Source organism: Microtus oregoni, unplaced genomic scaffold, assembly GCF_018167655.1.
Source record: "Microtus oregoni isolate MIOR12 unplaced genomic scaffold, Mior012 000022F_ref0000154, whole genome shotgun sequence".
NCBI lineage: Eukaryota > Metazoa > Chordata > Mammalia > Rodentia > Cricetidae > Microtus > Microtus oregoni.
The window spans coordinates 23,976,951-23,994,826 of NW_024543081.1; the positions used below are offsets into that span (position 1 = coordinate 23,976,951).

The 17,876-nt window shown below is 47.5% G+C and overlaps 1 protein-coding gene across 3 annotated transcripts in view; it reads left to right on the forward strand.

Moving 5' to 3' along the window:
- The window catches only part of Zfat (zinc finger and AT-hook domain containing), a 162,333-nt gene extending 159,564 nt beyond the window's left edge, over positions 1 to 2,769 (forward strand). For all 3 annotated transcript variants that reach the window (XM_041672577.1, XM_041672579.1, XM_041672578.1), the window contains exon 16: positions 1,915 to 2,769. In XM_041672577.1, the coding sequence (XP_041528511.1) occupies positions 1,915 to 2,154 (240 nt within the window). In that variant the 3' untranslated portion in view covers positions 2,155 to 2,769. The remainder of the gene's footprint in view (positions 1 to 1,914) is intronic.
- Positions 2,770 to 17,876: the final 15,107 nt, after the last annotated feature.

Sequence of the window (17,876 nt, forward strand, 5' to 3'; positions counted from 1 at the left end):
GACACAGCTTTCAGTAACTCAAATCAGAAGGAAAGTCAAGATCTCTAGCAGGGAAGAGCAGCTGGAGGCCAGGACTCCAAATGGTCCCAACACGTCCCCTCCTCGGGTTTTTGAGAGCCAAGCCATAAGCTCATGGCCTGGTCTGGAGGAGTGTTTGACCAAGAACTGCATTCAACCGTGCCAACTCCAGGAAGTTGGCATTTTTACTTAGCGTTTTGTTTCTACTTAAAGGACTGCTGCTCAACGGCTCGCTGTATGGTAGAGACTATTAAAGGAGTCATATCCATCTTTTGTTTTATTTTTCTTTCCTTCTTTTTCCCCCAGTTTTCTCAGGCCCTATGTAGAAATATGGCCCCAAGTTGGAAGGTCAAAATGTACCAAGCTTTTTTCTTTTGGACCACCACCCAGCTCCCAAATCACGACACAAAGACTTATTATATTTGAATGCTTGGCCTAGCTTAAGCACATTTCTGGCTAGCTCTTTTAACTTAACCTGTTTCTCTTTATCTACCTCTTGCTTTGGGCCATTTTACTTTTCTTTCTTCTATACGTCTTACTTTGATTGCTTCTCATGTCTGCTAGTGGGCTAGCGGCTGCCTGGCTGCTTGCCCTGGGAGGTGTGTCCCTCATTCTGTCCTCCTCTTCCTCTTGTTCTTCTTTTATTCTGTTCGAGCCTATAGTTCCCCTCCAGTTTATTCTATGCCGGCCAGCCTGCCTATCCTTTCTCTGCCCAGATATTGGCTGTTCAGCTTTTTATTAGACTAATCAGGTGCCTTACGCAGGGAAGATAAAAACAGATGCAACACATCTTTGTCATTAAACAAATGCAGCATAAACAAAAGTAACACACGTTTACATGGTTAGAGTAATATTCCTTAGAATAAACAAATGTAACACATCTTTACATAGTTAAAATAATACACTACAACACATGATTCCCTCAGTGATCTCTTGAGATGGGCATGCTGTTCCCTCTTTCACTAAAAGGTAGGCCAAGGCTTGTAGAGGGTCTTGCCCAACCTTTCCAGAAGTGCTGGAGGTAACATTCACACCTGCTCAGTGCAGGGCAGGGCACATCCCCTTGTCACTCAGGTCCCAGGAAGGATAGCTACTCCCACATCCTTTATGGGCCAGCAGTCCTGTCTATTTTGCAGTCCTTTCCTTATTTGCAGTTTAGGCTCTCAACTCTTCCTACATTTGTCTCCTGTTCCTCTTCTTAGGCTAAAGATGGTTGGTATTTCAAATTTCACACAGCCCAGAGCTGATAGTCAGGGACGCGATGTCTTAGTGTTGGTAAGAATTCGGCCTCACCTGGACTCTGCCATCTTAGAGCTACCAAGAAAGTCCTGCTGTAGGAACCAGCTGGTTCTCTCCTCTGTCGGTTTTCCCTGGTTACCCCTGCCCAACTCTGTGGCAGTATGTGTCTACTGGCAGGCCTCCTAACAATGGCCAGACATTCACACTCATGGGCAGCCTTTGGGACCTGTAGCATTCAAAGTGGGACTTCCAGAGTGGTAAAGACAGAGGAGCCAGGAAGAACCTAGCCACTTTATCAATATCAAATGGATGAGCTTTACTTTTTTAGGAGCCCTCTACCCTATACTGGGTGCTTATACACTCAATAATCTCATGGCACCTTGTAACACCCATGCTTTAGTGACTCCACACCTTGTGGAGGTCAGAGGAGACTGCTTGACATCAGGATGGGAGTTTGGATTTGGGGTGTGGATTCTTCCATTTGTAACATGGAAAAGACCCTGATCTTATCACTATATGTCATGGAATCTCATTCTTCTCTTCATGAAGTGGGCACGAGTCCGTGCAGCATTGGTGAGAGGATAGCATGCAGCTCCCAGTCCACCTCTGTGGTCCTGACATCATTGGTGAACCTGTGCTGTCTTTTTTTCCTCCCAGGTCACCGATGAGGAGCCCAGTTCCAACCACACCGTCATGATCCAGGAGACTGTGCAGCAGGCCTCCGTGGAGCTGGCCGAGCAGCACCATCTGGTTGTGTCCTCTGATGACGTGGAGGGCATTGAGACAGTGACCGTGTACACACAAGGCGGGGAGGCCTCTGAGTTCATCGTGTATGTACAAGAGGCTGTTCCACCCATGGAGGAGCAGGTTGGGGAGCTGCCGGCCCCAGAACTCTAGAGGAACCTAGTCTCCTTTAGCAGCCTTGCCTTTGTGTGTGGCACTGGGAACCCCCTAACCTGCCAGGCCCATGGAATGGCGCTGTCCTTGCCTTTCTTGTCTACTGGCCCAGATGGTATTCTCTCCACTGTCCTTTGATCAAGGCCAGTGCATCACCAGCAATACAGAACCCCAATCCTCCCAAGCAGCACAGATCACAACCCTGGCCCAGCATCCTCTGTTTCTGGAAGACTTTTACATCAACTGTCCTGTCCTGCTCCTTTCTTGCTTCAGGACCCAGAGACTCCCATCCCATCAGCATCTTCTTTGATTACAACCCCAGCCCTTTGCCCACCCTCACCCTAGGTGCTCATTCCCCTCCGGGCCCACTGTGCTGTCTGTGAAAGGGAGACAGACACCACACAGCAAGTGGCCTTAGTCTTTTGAGTGAACCGCTGGGGAGGATGGGGAGGACCATCCAAGCATTCTCCACTGTGCACCATCCTCCTCAGTGTGGGAGCACGGGGAACAAATGAGTGACCCTATTCCTCTATCACAAGGGCCCAACTTGGAGTTATTTTTGCTTTTTAAAATAAATACATTTTCTCTCTTCACCTGTCATTCAGGGAGGTGGGGAAATAAAAAAAAATTGTGCCTTTTCCTCATTCTTAGGGGGTGGGTTGCACTTTCTGCACCCAAGGACCCTTTTCCCCCCGTGGAGCTGTGTTCAGGGGATGCAGACACAGACAATGACACTTCCTGTTGGCATCCCCGTTACCGCTCACCTCACCCTGCAGGACCCTCTAGTATTTGTGGGTGGATACTTCAGCAGGAGGACAAGCAATATCTTGGTCCAGAGGAGACGGGGGAGTTCACTGGTCTCAGAGGAACAAAGGACCCTGTGTTTGTGTGAGTTGGTTAGAAACAGTAGCCCGTGAGATGGTCATGGGACTTGCTGTAGGGTTATGGTGGGAGAGAGCGGCTAGGCTGACCCCTGTCACCCAGTGCACACTGGACAGTGGACAAAGAAAATGTTCACTTCAATCCAGAGAGGGGGTCCTTGCAAAGAGTAGGTGGGGAGGATTATCCATAAGCCAACTTTACAAGGCGGGGGAGAGGGAGGTTCCAGAAACCTTGGTTGGCAGTGGCCATTCGATAGACCAGAATCAGACAGTGTTCCAGGGAGCCTCCTCTCCAAACAAGTGTCAGATTTATGGCCAGTGACCAAAGTGGAGGCAGAAAATCTGTCCCCAGTCTGGTCTTGTCGCCCTCACCCAAGTGTCCTCAGAAAGCTGTTAGAGTTCTCCAAGTTCAGTTACTTCTTGAATGAGGAGTATTGCCAAGTTCTATGATTATGGACAGATTCAAGTGGCGGCTGAACCTTGAGAGGCTTTGACCAAGGCAGAGACCCTGGCCCACACAGGAAGCATCCATTGCTCTTTGTATTCCTAGGGATAAGATGAAGCTCAGACATCGTACATTTCCTCCATGGAAAAGGTTTGATGGGGGGGTGGAGGGAGAGAGAGAGAGGTGTAATGGGGTCCTGGGGCATTCCATGCTTTAAGAAGTACCTCCTACACCCCCTACTTCAGGGCATTCTATGCTGAAGGAGCTACCCCCTACCCCAGGTAGACTTTCCACAGTGCTATCCCAGTAGAATCGCGAGGGCTTGGTGTTCCTGGCTGTCTGTATCCTTCTGGACATCCAGAATGGGGCAGAAGGGTTGATGCCTCATGGCTTCCTTCCTAGACTGATTCTGTCAGACAACTGGAACATTCCAGTTGTGATAAAATATGGCTTGTTCTTCACCCTTTGGACCTCCTCACCACCATGGCTATGTCAGATTTTTTTTTTTTTTTTGCCCAACTTATATTTTATATCTGCTTAAGAAATAACTGTGGGGGCTGGGGAGATGGCTCGGCAGTTAGGAGCACTGACTGCTCTTCTAGAGGACCTGGGTTCAATTCCCCACCCACATGGCAGCTCACACCTGTCTGTAGCTCCAGTTCCAGGGCTTCTGACACCTTCACACAGACATACATGCAGGCAAAACACCAATGACCATTAAATAAAAATAAATTATTAAAAAAATGAATAACTGAGAAAGGCTGACTGTACCCTGCTTTTAGGTTTTCTTTTCTGTTAGGTGTTTGCTTGGCCAGATCTTGATGTGTTATGGGATTGTGTCTGCCCATTTCCTGTGACCCTGTAAGGCCAGACCATGGGTGCTTCCCTGATGCTCACCTGCGCCAGTAGCACACCTGTGCTTTGTCTTAGCAGCAGCCCGGTGAGTTGGGGCCAGCTGTAGAATTTTAGTGCCAGGAAATGCTAGTACTGAGAAGGTACTGAACCTTAATCTGCTTCGTGGAGGTAAGAAGGAGTTTGAGCAAGATCCAGTGGAAGAAAAGAAGCCCAGGGGCTGGGCTGCAGGAACACTGTGGTACTCAGGCCTGGGCTGCAGGAACACTGTGGTACCCAGGCCTGGGCTGCAGGAAAGGTATAGCGTTGGGCAGGTCTAGAAGCCACTGTCTCTGTTTTCAGATGCTTTGTAACTCCTCTACTGTCATCTGCACTGCCTGTTTCTCTGCAGCCAGGACTTTTTCCAGGCTCACATACGCAGGCATTCAGCCTAGACAGGAACAGCTAATTTCCCTTTCCTGCAGGCGTGTGACTTTGGTCGGGTAAGCCCTTTCACTCCCTCGGTGCTTGGGGGTGGTGATCTAGCCAGTGTCATGAGGCAGGTACAGCTCCTGTTGCATACCAGCCTATGAGTTGCTAACTGTCCTAAGGTCAGTCCTCACCATGGATGGCACTGGGAAGGGTGGCTATGCTTACCTGGTGTGCAGACAAAGATGTCCATAAAACGAGAGCGTGAGAAATAGTCCCCAGCGAAGAGCTCCCAAATTGCTTATCCCATCACAAGTGGTCAGCCCCAAAGTCATATACATATAAGCAGTATTATATGAACTGAGCAGGTAGCATTTATATATTTAGGAGCACACACACAGCAGCAACAACAACAACAAAAACACAAAGAAATGGGGACCATGAATTTGAGAGAGCAAGTGGGGCATACCTGGGAAAGGCTGGAGAGAAGAAAGGGAATGGGGAAATCATGTAATTATATTTTAATTTCAAAAAATGATTTTTAAAGAAAGAACAGCGGAAACCCACTGAGTGATGCCTGATAAGCTCATCAGGTGTTGGACAGAGGGCAGCCCTGGCCCCTTGGGGTAGTGCTGAGCTGTGGACATGATCCTCCACCTGGCTGATGACTCGGAGCTGTGTTGATCTTCATTTCATGCTTTTGAGGTGACAGCGACTCATTTTTTAACCTGTATCTACAAGACTAATTTAGCAAATTAATTTTTCTTGTACTAGCTATTTAAAATTCATAAGCTTTTGTGGCTGATGACTTTCTACTTGCTATTCATATCTGTCTTTCAAAGCTGGGGCAAAAAGACCATGTGGTGCTAAGCCCTCTTCCGGCTCTGTCCCTTTGAAAGGGTCCCAGTGAATTGTACATGCTGTCCCTGGAAGCACCCCAGTGCTACACCAATCTCTCCCAAGTGATAATAATTGTAAGTCCTACAGGGATGTCTTTGGGAATCAGTTCAGTAATCTAATACTTTGCTGGAGAAAAAAAAAAGGAGAAGGGGTACTGATGGGACTTAGCTTACTATCTACCACAAAATTTTCTAAGTAAATTATTTTGAAGTAAACCCAGACCCTTTCTTAGCAGGGACATGCTTGGGTTTGATTTTGAGAAAATTCTAATCTGTCACTGTCACCGTTCCTGCCGTAATTTAAAGCTCCGGCGGCTTGTGGTAGATAACAGTTGTTACACTTCCTGCAGGCTAAGAAGGCAATGACAGCTTGGTGTATTAGCTACCACAAAACAGACAAAAGAGAAAAGTCAGGTCCGTGGGGAGAGAGGAGGTTGTGTCAAGACAGAGTCCCCTGGGGGAACTGGGTTCAGGACAGGACAATAAGGGACAAGAGGTCCTGCATTCCTGCCTTAGCTTTCCTGGGACATGTGCCTTTTGATTGCTTGGCTTCAGTGTCTTCCTCTGGAAAATGGAAGTACTCAGGTCTTTGTGGCTGTCATGGAGAGGGAAATAAGGTTTCAGATCGTCCTATGGCCTCGTATGACTCAGAGAATATGCTTAACAAATCCCCCTGTGGATCCTGATGGCCACCCTACTGGGATGGACTGGGAATTCAAGCCAGAAGTCTTGAACCTTTTTTCCGGCTATGCCATGGAGACGCTAAGTGATCCTGAAAGCCTCATCTCATTGGGCCTCAGTCTTCCTGCCCAAGTAAGAGGTTGGCACTACAGGGTCTCTGCACCCAACTTTCAACACTCTAGGGTGGCATTCACTTTGGATTGTGTCTAGAGAAGGGCAACAGTTTGGGTGAGAGAGCCTGGCTGGCATGGAGGCTGAGGTGGATTGAGGATTTGCTTCACAGGTCACAGCCTTGTAGCCTAAGGCACATTACCTCAGACCTTCAGTTAGCTTGCTCATAAATGAGACAATGATAGAGTTCAACAGTATTGTAAGACTTGGCATTTAGTATACAGGCTATCACTGTACATAGTTTGTATGCCAGCTATTTGACATGTTCACCGGGTCTGCTATAAGATATTATTTTGGAGGATTTTTGATGGGGCCACTGGCTACTGCAGCCTCGTAGAGGTAAGCAGATACTTTTGTGTAAAGAGCCAGATGGATGTTAAGTTCTGTGAATAACATAGTCTCAGCTGCAACTCCTCCCCTCTGCCATTCCATCATGAAATCAGCCTACTACACGAGTAAGTGCAATTACATTCCAATACAGCTTCATTTATAAAAGGAGGAGATGGCCCAGCTTTGACCCACAGACAATAGTTTACTGACCCCATCCTAGACTCTTGGGTCTCCTGAGTCAGAGTGATAGAAACTACAGACATATTTATGTTTTATTTTTATTTCCAACAGCCAGGCACTTTTACTGTCAAAATCTAACCCAGTTTTCACATGCATGTTATTTTCAAGAGGAACACACCTGTGCCATTGGTGGAAGACGGCAGCCCTTCTGGTTTGATGGATGGGAGAAGCGCTGTAATGTGGGGCTGCCTAGACCCCTGAGGGGTCTCCCTATGCTACGTCTGCAGTTCCTGCTTGAGGTACAGGGAAGCAGGGTATATGGTCATCTTGATGACTTTGTTGTGTGTTCCGAAGAGTTGGTCATATCTGCTTTAGTGGCTTCTAATTCCTTTAATGGTGCACTAAGAAAATGCGAAAACACTGAAGGACTGAGTGATTGAAGCAAGGTGAGGAGGAAGAGGAGGCACTATTTGGATGAAGATACACCCTGTTCCCTACTTCTTGTGATCGCAGATGTCGGGGCCCGTGCCCCTCTAGGATACCCTGCTATGGAGGATTCTTTCTCCATACAGCAGCTTCTACCTGCTGTGTTTTTTTCCTCTTTCCCTGCTAAGCTCCATCCTCCCAGCTGCGCCAGTCACTGATGGATGTTCCCTTGATGGGCCAATCTTAATTAAGTTGGATGATCTTCCTAGAACTTGCAAAATGCAATTAATTCTTTCAGCCCCAGCCAGGGATGGGGCGTGTATTTGGTTCAGCTGTCCCTCATGAAGAAAGTGGAGACATATACCAAATTCCAGGCCCTGTGTTGCTGCCTTGAGCCCAGTTAGTCCACCTCTGGGCTCACCAATATATCCACTCAACCCCTGGGTCCCATTACAGTGGAGTATGAATCATGACTCAGGCTTCAGACTGTACTAGAACCTGGGGTGTGTTCCCACAGTCAGTTGTCCTGAATCACACCTAAGTTTTCCTCCTGGAAACCTTTTCTGACTTAGATCTCCTGGGAGCTATCTCTTTCCTGTCTTGGGTACCACAAACAAACTCAGCCAAAGGACTCTGACCTTGTCTTCCCCTAGCTGTGTAGTAGTGGGTTTCCACAGGTAAGGTCTCAATTCAGGTAAGTCTCAATTCTCCTGTAGGGCATTTCGCTTGTATTTTAATAAATACAGCTTGCCTGAAGACCAGAAAAGTAAAACAGCCCCACTTGCTAGCCTTATAGATCAGGCAGCAATGACACACAACTTTAATCCCAATAGCAACAGTAACACACACCTTTAATCCCAGTAGCCACACTAGCTTGCCGTAGAAACCAGGTGGTAGTGGTACACGCCCTTAATCTTAGAACTAGAGAGGATTATTAAAATGGAAGGAGACAGCTCTCAGTCTCATTCTGAGGTTTCACGGAGGCAGGATCCCCATTTTCTGACCGAGGTCAAGGTTAGAGTCACTGACTGGCTGCTTTGCTTCTCTGATCTTTAGGTTGAACCCCAATATCTGTCTCTGAGTTTTTATTAATCGCGTATCATCCTCCTATCCAGATAAGCATATCCAGCACCTTGTATGATTACCAAGAACCCCTTCTGTCCTGAATCTTCAGCATGCACAGGAGACAAGCCTCCTTTTAATCTTTGCCCTGTCTCATAGGTTTCTAGGAAACGGCAAAGTCAAATGCTGCATACAAGGAAGGTATCAAGGGCTATAGGGGTGCTAACAAGGAGCACAACGGGAGAGTGAGGTGAAGTATTCTCGAGATGGCTAGTCCAAAGTCACTCCTTGAAGTGGCAGTCCATGACTGAACTAGATGAAGAATATGGCATGCACAGAGACCTGAGGTTGGTAAGAGTGCAGTACAGGAGAACTGGAGGAAAGGAAAAGCTCCATGCCCAAGGGGGGGAAAGAAGGAAGGAGAGAAGAGATGGGAGAGAGGGTGACAGTAGAATGCTAACTCTACTAAATCATGAAACTCTAGGAAATTTGGGACTTGGTGTCTGCTGGCATATCAAGAACTACTGTACTGGCCCCTCTCCGTGCAGAAAGTCCAAGTCTGTTGCTCCCCCTCCCCTGCCTCCTTGCTCCATGACTTAAGGCAAACTTAGAGAGGAGCCTGAGCGAGGTTGTTCAGCCTGGAGAATAAAAGTGTCCTTATAGTGAGAGGAGTGATCCAGGCTAGAATGTAAGCCTTCCCTTTCTCTCTGGGTATATGTCATGTTTCAGTTCCGAGTTCTCAGATGAAGGAAACAGGGAAGCAGCATACAATGTGAGTTTGTATTTTGTCATCAGTTCCTCGTGTCTTCATAGACTGATCATCTGGGTAGCATTGCCATGGGGACTGTGACAGGTTTCCACACAGCCTGACTTCTAGCTCAGTGATCCCTGGGTCCCTTTCCGAAGCTCTCAGGGGTAAACCTTGACCTGGCTTCTCTTTGTATTATTTCCTCTGCTGGAAACAATCTCACTCTTCTCCCCCATTTTGTGTTCTCCATGTCCTAGTTTGATTTCTGTGGGTTCCACAGCACAACCACATGGGGCCCCTCCTGATGGATTACAATGGTTTCTCTCTAAGCACTTGTTGGCATATAACTTCACAAGCCATTCATGCAGACCTCACATGGTGAGCAACAGAACCCTGTAGATAAGTTAAGGGCTGCCTGGGCCACCTTCCAGCACAGTCCTAGCCTGTTTTCCAGAGCCATCTGCTGAGTATGACTTGATTTTCATCTTTCATCCAATCAGTTCAGAAGTAGCTATGGAGGACCTGCTGGGACGAGACATATTCCCAGTTAGCTGTGGATGAGACCATTCACAAGCCTCAGAGAGCTCACACACTAGAGCCACAAGCAAGCAATGGAAAACCATGTTGGATGCTGAGAGTTCTGGAGCAGGAAAGTGGGAAGAGAGGAAGCAACTGGGAAGAAGAGCTTTTCAGAGTGGTCAGGATTTCCTCCCACACCCGCATTGAACTGACACGGCACAGACACACTCTGTCTTCACACCACACACACCACACCACTACCCCAACACTGAATACATGCCCACTGAAACGTGACTATAGCTCATGTTCACCCTAAACCCCATACCTAGAAATAAATAGTACAGTGCACCCCAATACCCTGTACTTCATTCCCACAAACACTACACACTGCACTTTTACACATACCGTATACCACACATACAAATTCCCATATGGACTTCAAATATAATGCATAATACACATACCACACCACACACACCACACATCAAAAATGCAAAACATTTCCATCGACTTCCATGCATCATGTCATGCACCCCATAGTAATCCCAGCACCACACAAACCCATGGAACATCATGTTGTATGGTTTCTTCCTGGGGAGACATACACAAGTTTCTGTTCACCCCTAATGGGGCAATGAGGATGGAACAAAGAAACAGTTCTAGCCAAGTCTATCTCGGCGACCCAGTGGGTTTATTGGCGTTACAGAGGCAATAGTGAGGAATTTGGGGAGCTACAGCACTCGACAGCCTCCCTTTCCCCGTTGACTATTAACTGTCTATATACTTGAGGAGAAGGGCGCCATGTGTGCCTCCTGTGCAGCCCAGTGCACCTCACAACCCTTCCCATGCCCATCTGGGCAGAATGCTCATGGGTACAATCTTGTTACAGCCTCATGCGAGCAATTGTAGTTGCTCTGAGTTCAAGTGGGTGGTTTTCACCTCATGCCTGAATATCAGAGTTAAGCACACACTATATCTAAACACACACTATACCCACAGAACCCGTGCACTCCTCTCCCAGCACCTGCCACACCGTGCACATAGACCACACATCACACAAAATGTATATGCTCATCACATCATCTACCAAACACACGTCACACACCCACCTACTCCAGGTTGTATGCCGCATGCACGGGAGCAAGGGAGAAGCCTGCTTGCTTTTCCACAACCCCTGGCTTGTTAATTGGCTGTCTCACTGCAGGCCTGTTTATCATCTTTCTCCAGAGCTTGGGCACCAAATGAAGATAGATTCCAGGAAGCTTTGAAACATTCCAAATGCAGGCGCCTGAGATCTGCACACTTTGAAGATTGGAACACATTTTAATTCTCCTTGCAATGTTGAATTATATTTTAATTATCCCTCGTGGACGTTCTGTTTCCTATGACTCCTAGGAGCGGTGCCGCTCGGTGGGAGAGCTGTTGTTCACTCTTCCCCCTGTCCTGGCGTGAGATCTGTGGTCCATCGGAATTCATCACCGTGAGTGCAATGACAGGTCCTTTCTCCTGGAAGTTGTAGGCCAGTCAGAAAACAAAGGAAAGAATAAAGAAGAACACACGAAGTTCTCAAGAATTCTATCCTTTGTAAGTTGGGTGGGTTTGTTTTCAATGTTACCACATACAAAGAGTTTATAAGTAGGTTTAATTACCCGTATGACTTTTTATTCACTTACTCCTGTTCAAGACTCAAACCTGAAGAAAAGAAGTCAGAAAGGAAGAGGAGAGGAGACTGTTCCCTTGGGAAAGCTGAGGCTGCTGACTGTGGAGAACAGGCCCTTCTATACAAGGCCAAGAAAGGGAAAACTAGAAATGTCTTGGTGGGAAAGGAAGTGGTTAGGAGTCCAGTGGCCCTGGGATGGGTGTGTCTTCACTACTGCCAGGGCTCTGCAGCTGTGGCACCTGCCCACTGGAGTTGTCTGGCTTCTCCCTACGCCTGGTCTGGGAAAGGGGTTTGAACACAGGGTCAAGGTGAGGCCTCCTAGAATGTCATACTCCAGGGCTGGCTGACTGCTGCCCACAGCAAGCTCAAAACAGAAGTTCTAATATCCCTGTCTTCTTCCCATTCTCTTCCAGGAAGATGAAATGACCTCTCACCCAGGACCAAAGATTTGGTTCCCTTACATCTTCAGTGGGAATGAGCCACAGATGGTGAGCTGAGTACTAGCCTTCCTTAAGATAGGAGACTGTGGTTCTGTCCCAAGGCACAGCCTGTGTCTCCACCACTCAGCCCTTTGTAAACCCTGCAGAGGTCATCATCACAACTGCCAGCAGCACCACGCTATTCCCTTAGCTGGCAGGCTTGCCTGTTTTTGTTTTGTCCTTTGCCAGTCATCTCAACACAGCAGCCAAAGAGGCCCAGGAAAGCTCAACCAGCTCAGATGACTTCTCCAGCCAACATTGTCCCACGGCTCCCCTCTTCCCGAGGATCAGAGGATTCTGAACTTGTCTTGTTCCTGGAGATGCTCTTTGACCACAGGTTATCTGACCAACTCCGTAGCAAAGTAGCAGTGCTACCACCTTTTTGCCGCCTCTCTCTCCATCAGCCTTCACCTCTGCCCTCACTGCTTCACTTGTTTCTCTATAGTGGAATCGTCCCCTGACTAGACTGTATGGACCAAGAAGGCTCTGTTTTGCTCACTGCTCAAGACAGCATCGCATCTAGCTTATTGTTCCATATATATCTATGCTGGATAAAAACAAAAACCATGTAGGCAAATAAGGGAAAGATGAAGGCACCAAAATAATCGATGAGACCTGGTCTGATATGTGATGCCCACTGCATTCCCTGACCTCTCACGACATCTCCAGGAACACACCCACCCATCTCACCACCTTGTGGCCTTGAGTGTCACACGCTTCACATGGCTCTGAGATTTTAGGTCCAGCCATGGAATGAGTGTGGAGAAGAGAGGCTTCCCTTGGGCTGAGCCACCTTATCCACTGGATGGTGGGGTCAGAGACACGATCTCTGCACTTTTTCCCATGGGAGCCACATGGCCACCACCATGCCAGAGTGCCAGTGTGCCAGCTGCAATGTGAGAAGAATGCAGCAGAGAAGACAGGGTATATGTGTTGTTCCTATTTTCACCCAAAGGGTTGGAAGTCTGCCTGGAGTTTACTGGGACAGACTGTCGTAGGAATAGGGATTGGGAAAGGGAATGGCACCCATGCATCCAATGGGCACCCATGCATCCAATGGGCACCCATGCATCCAATGGGCACCCATGCATCCAATGGGCACCCATGCATCCACTGTTCTTGCTGTACCCTGCACTTCCCAGCACCTGGGCTCCACTGGCTGCTGTCTTGAGCAGATGACAAGGCTGATATGGGCAGGGCCGGAGCCAATCTCTCTGTATCCCAGGGGATGACTCCAGCTGTCCCTCCTCCCCTGCGGCAGGGCGAGCCAGAGGAGGACAATGGGAGGGAGGATAAATCGCCACAGTGTAGCTCCTTTGATTTTTGGATGGGAGAAAGGAAAGAGTTGCTGTGGGCTGTCAGTATCTGTCACGAGCATGTCAGGCGCTGCATGATGAGGTATCATGGCACTTTGGGTTCCAGGCAGAGAGAAGGACAGGCGGGCAGCCGTCCAAAGGGTCACAGTGGGGACCAGGTGCTGGGAACAGGGAGAATGGGAGGATGCTGAACCCCGGGTCATTTAGTCACAACATGAATATTAATGGACGGCTGCCACACACAAACGGAGCCCAGCCATTGAGGTCAGCACCATTCAGCTCCTGCCTCTTCTTTGCACTGTTATAATAAAAGCTCCATTTGGCTGAGGATGGGAGGGGCACCAAGATGACTTGCATTTCCCTTTAATCATCTCCAGGGATAAGACAGGCACTGTCTCTATTGGGTTCTTAGCTGCCCTGCTCTCGGATGGGATGGCTCTCTTTCCCACCTCTCCATCCTTTCTGTGCCATGTGTCTTACTTCCAGTTATTCTCAATGCCTGAAGGACAAGCTTTGCCCCTTGGCTCATGTCTGCCTGCCTCTTGCAGGCTTCTGTACCTGGAGCTGTCTGGCATTAACGTTTTCCAGAGCTTGGGATGTAGCCTTTAATCTCACTGTCTCTGTGCCAAGACTTACATTCACAACTCAAATCTTTTGATTTGGTGTGCTGTTGGTAAAACAGAGGGGGGATGAGAGAACTGATTGGTTTTGTTTCCCAGACAATCCCGTCCTCAACCAAATCAACAATGGAAGGAACAGTCTGTAGATGAACGTCGTGGAAAGTTCTCATGAATGTAGGGCTGTCCCTGGAGATGGGAGATCAGAAACTGAAAATGTCCCATTTGAGGTTGGGTCTCATACACACCTGCCCTTCATCTGGCATCAATATGCTGATACCTTCCCAGGAGGGTGGACGCTGCAGTCACCAGGGCTGTCCAGCCTTCCTGGCCTCCAGGTTCTCTCCCCTTACAGCTCCATTTTCTTTGCCTCTTCTTTCTAAAACCCACCTTATTCATAAGGTCTTGGTGGATTCAACCCTCCCCTCCTACTGACACTTACCTTCTGAGCAGGGTGTTCCTTCTTTGACTGCAACCCTCCTGGTCCTGCCCGATGGAAGCAGACCTGTTTGGCCTGATCTGATAGCGACTGCCTGGGTTGGGAATAGTCTGTCTGTTGGTGGCTGTGACTCTGAATAGGATCTGTCTGGAAGTTTGGGGATGCAAAAGACAGAGTTCAAAATCTACTTTAGAAAAGGGATTTTTTTTTTTTAACACAAGGATAGAAACCTGGATCTAGAATGTCCCAGTGTCGGTTAATTTGGTTCCTTTATTTTGTCCTTGACATTTTACTCACTTTGTTGGGTTGATCAATTAGCTAGTCATTGCCTTGGTAGAACACCCTGATCCAGGCATCCCTGATGTCCAGCAGAGAGAAAGGGAAGTGTCTCCTAACCGGCACCTCTTTTTATCAACGAAGCAGATCTTTCTGGATTCTTGACTGGCTTCTTCTCCTGTTTCGTTGGCTCTGCTCAACCAGTCACTGTGACGTGCTGCTGCGTGGGCTCAAGCTCGTCATCACTCATCCCAGGAGCTGGGAGAGAACAACCGTCTCCAGTAATCAAACTAGTCATGGACCATGGAAGTACCCAACAGTGTTTGCCACAGTGTTGTATTGGCTATGCTTGGTAGTCTCCAGTGGAAATAACCAGAAAGGATGTGATGGGATTGTCGCTTTGGGGAGAAGGCAATGAGGGTAGAAGTGAGGTGGGCATGAGCCTGCTCTTGAAGACCACACGTGATGTCCAGATGCTCTACTCTGCATCTTATCAGTTACTTATCTTTTTGCTGTGCTAAAATACCTGATGAAAAGAAACTTAAGGGAGGAAATAGTGGTTTTTTGGTTCATAATTTCAGAGGACAAGGCACTGCTGCTGAACTGGATGGGCCCACAGATAGAGGAGGAACAGACTATTGACTCACATCTGGGGGATTAAGAAGCTGAGAGTGAAACTGGGCTAAATGATTTGACTATAGCTCTTTTTTTTTTTTTTTTTTTTTTTTGGTTTTTCAAGACAGGGTTTCTCTGTGGCTTTGGAGCCTGTCCTGGAACTAGCTCTTGTAGACCAGGCTGGTCTCGAACTCACAGAGATCCGCCTGCCTCTGCCTCCCGAGTGCTGGGATTAAAGGCGTGCGCCACCACCGCCCGGCTTTTGACTATAGCTCTTAATGTCTGTATCCTGGCACCCTTCTCCTATCTAGGCACCTCCTAAAGGTTCCACAAAATCTAAAAATGGGACTGCCATCTGGGGACCAACTTGTTCAAGTACATGAGCCTGTGGGGAACATTTTATATTCAAGCCATGATTCAGCCCATCCTCAGCTCAGAACAGTAGCGGTCCTTTCAGTGTGCGAGCCAATCAATTCAGGTGGGACCAATCAGTCTAAAATCTGACATAATTCTGCCAAATGACGAAAGTAATAACAGACCCACATGGATCCAAAGCACATTAGCTTTTAAACAAGGGTGTCACTTAGAACAGAAGGAGAATCTCCTTTTCAAAAGTATAAAAGGAGGTAGAATAGTAAGCTATCCAAAAAAAAGGACAAGGCCTCGAGGGGGAGAATTTCGAGACAGGAGCTCAATTGGCACATGGAGCCATGAGTTGTTCTTTTCTGCAAAATTTTCTAGATTCTGTGTGAATGTGAATCCAGTGTCTGATGGTAAAGGTGCTTCAGTGCTGCAGCTCAGGGTCCAGAAAACTCGACCCAGACGTGGCAGGGAGCCCAGAAGTCTGAGCACAATGCCGCTAGGTGCCCGAGTGGCCTGCTGATTTCCATATAAGTGGCTGTGCTTGACTTGAGAAGCTATAGCCCAGGAAGCGTGGCTGCCTGGGTATCTCAGCACTTAGGCCTTCAGATTGCAGCTCAAATTATATCTACTTCCTTCCTCTTCCACTGACTTTCAGCACACGACCTTACATCTTTCCGGATGATCACAGTAGCTCTTTAGATGCTCCCCTTTCTGCCATGGGTCCTTCCAACCCAATCCTCAGGAGCACCAAAACCATCTGAAATTTTTAGAGAAGTTACTCTCTGCTTTAAACCACTTGGTGGCTTCCCATGAAGCTTATGACCAAACCTAAACTTCTCCACTGACTTGGGGGATACAACCCCACTCTTTCCTCCTTTCCCATTTCATATCTCTCACAAGCCTTCAGGCACCTTTGTCTTATTCCTGTCTCTGCAATGCATTCGACTTAGATGCTGCTGTCCAAGAAGGCTTCCCTGATTACCTTGTTTGAGTCACTTTGAGCCTGACAGATTCGTCTATATCAGTCTGTTAACTTTTTTCCTAGCATAGATTATTCCTGATGACGTACTGTTCATTGGGCTGTTCCCTGGTATTGTCTGAACTCCCTGAGTTCACCTTTGTCTGCCTTATTCCTAAGGTCAGCATTTCAGATCTTTAGTCCAGATTTGATAAGTTAATGAGTGCTTCCTTTAAAGCAAAGAAGCATGCATAGGGCTAACACACCATACCTTAGATCACAGTAGGCAAAGGATAAGGAGGAGAGCATAGCTCTAAGAGCCGGAAACCCCAGGGCTGGATACATTCAGGCTACCCTTGACTGTCCCAATATGCTGTCCAGAGCAGGTCACAAAGAGTTCCTTAAATTCTCTCCCATGGAATATTCTCAACAAATTAGCACTTTTGTTTAAAAAAAGAAAAGAGAAAAGGTATTTATGTGCAAAGCCACTTATCTCTGCAGCTCCTGCAGATAACTCTTCTAATTTACAGCGAGCTGACACCTTCCAAGAGCCAAAATCAATGTGTGTCACTGTAAATCCACGCAGGGTCTCAGCATCAACTTACACCAGCTGGATGATGGCTTTGCTTTTTCCCTGGGTCTGATTGGCAGACAGAGAGTGCAGATCTCGATACAAGGTTCATGGAACCAGACTTAGGGTCCCCATGTTGGTGTTTTTCTCCTCTCAGATACCATGTTACTCTAAGCACTAAGAGCACTGTCTGCCCAGTGAGCTTGTCAGTATTGAGTTCATAATTAAAGGTAGCTAAGATGCTCTTTGCTCTTGACAGCCTTCTTGAAGTTATCCACTTGGAATCAACTCCTTTATGTTATTTGAGAAATTTCACTGTGAAAATGAGCCCCAACTAGAATGAGCATGTTTCTGATTTCTCCTAAAGGCAGCAGTTCTGTGAACAGAGCAGGGTGCTCCAATCCACTAGCATGGGATCCTATTTTGTAACACTTGTTCACTAAACCCTATGTGCCTACCCTTCTTTGAACCCAGGGGTTGGGACTACTCAGGGCCTGGGCACGAAGATTAAGAAATTGAGTAGGACAAGTTCTCCTGGTTAAAGTGGGGTTGTAGAACACAATGATAACACATCTGGATCATACTAAGAAAGTGGATAAATTTGCTCAAAGGGTCAGTGATAGCATTGCAATTTAGAGGTGGGCAGGAGTTGGTCAAGTGAATAAATGGGAGAAAAGAAAGCCCTAGGCTGTGTTGGTTGGGTCTTTGGTTGGACAGTATAGCATTCTTCTTGTCAGCCTAAAAAAGGTGGATGTGATAGTTAATATTAAATATCAACTTAGCTGGGTTTAGAGTGACCTAGGTTAGGGGAGTACACTTCTGGTTG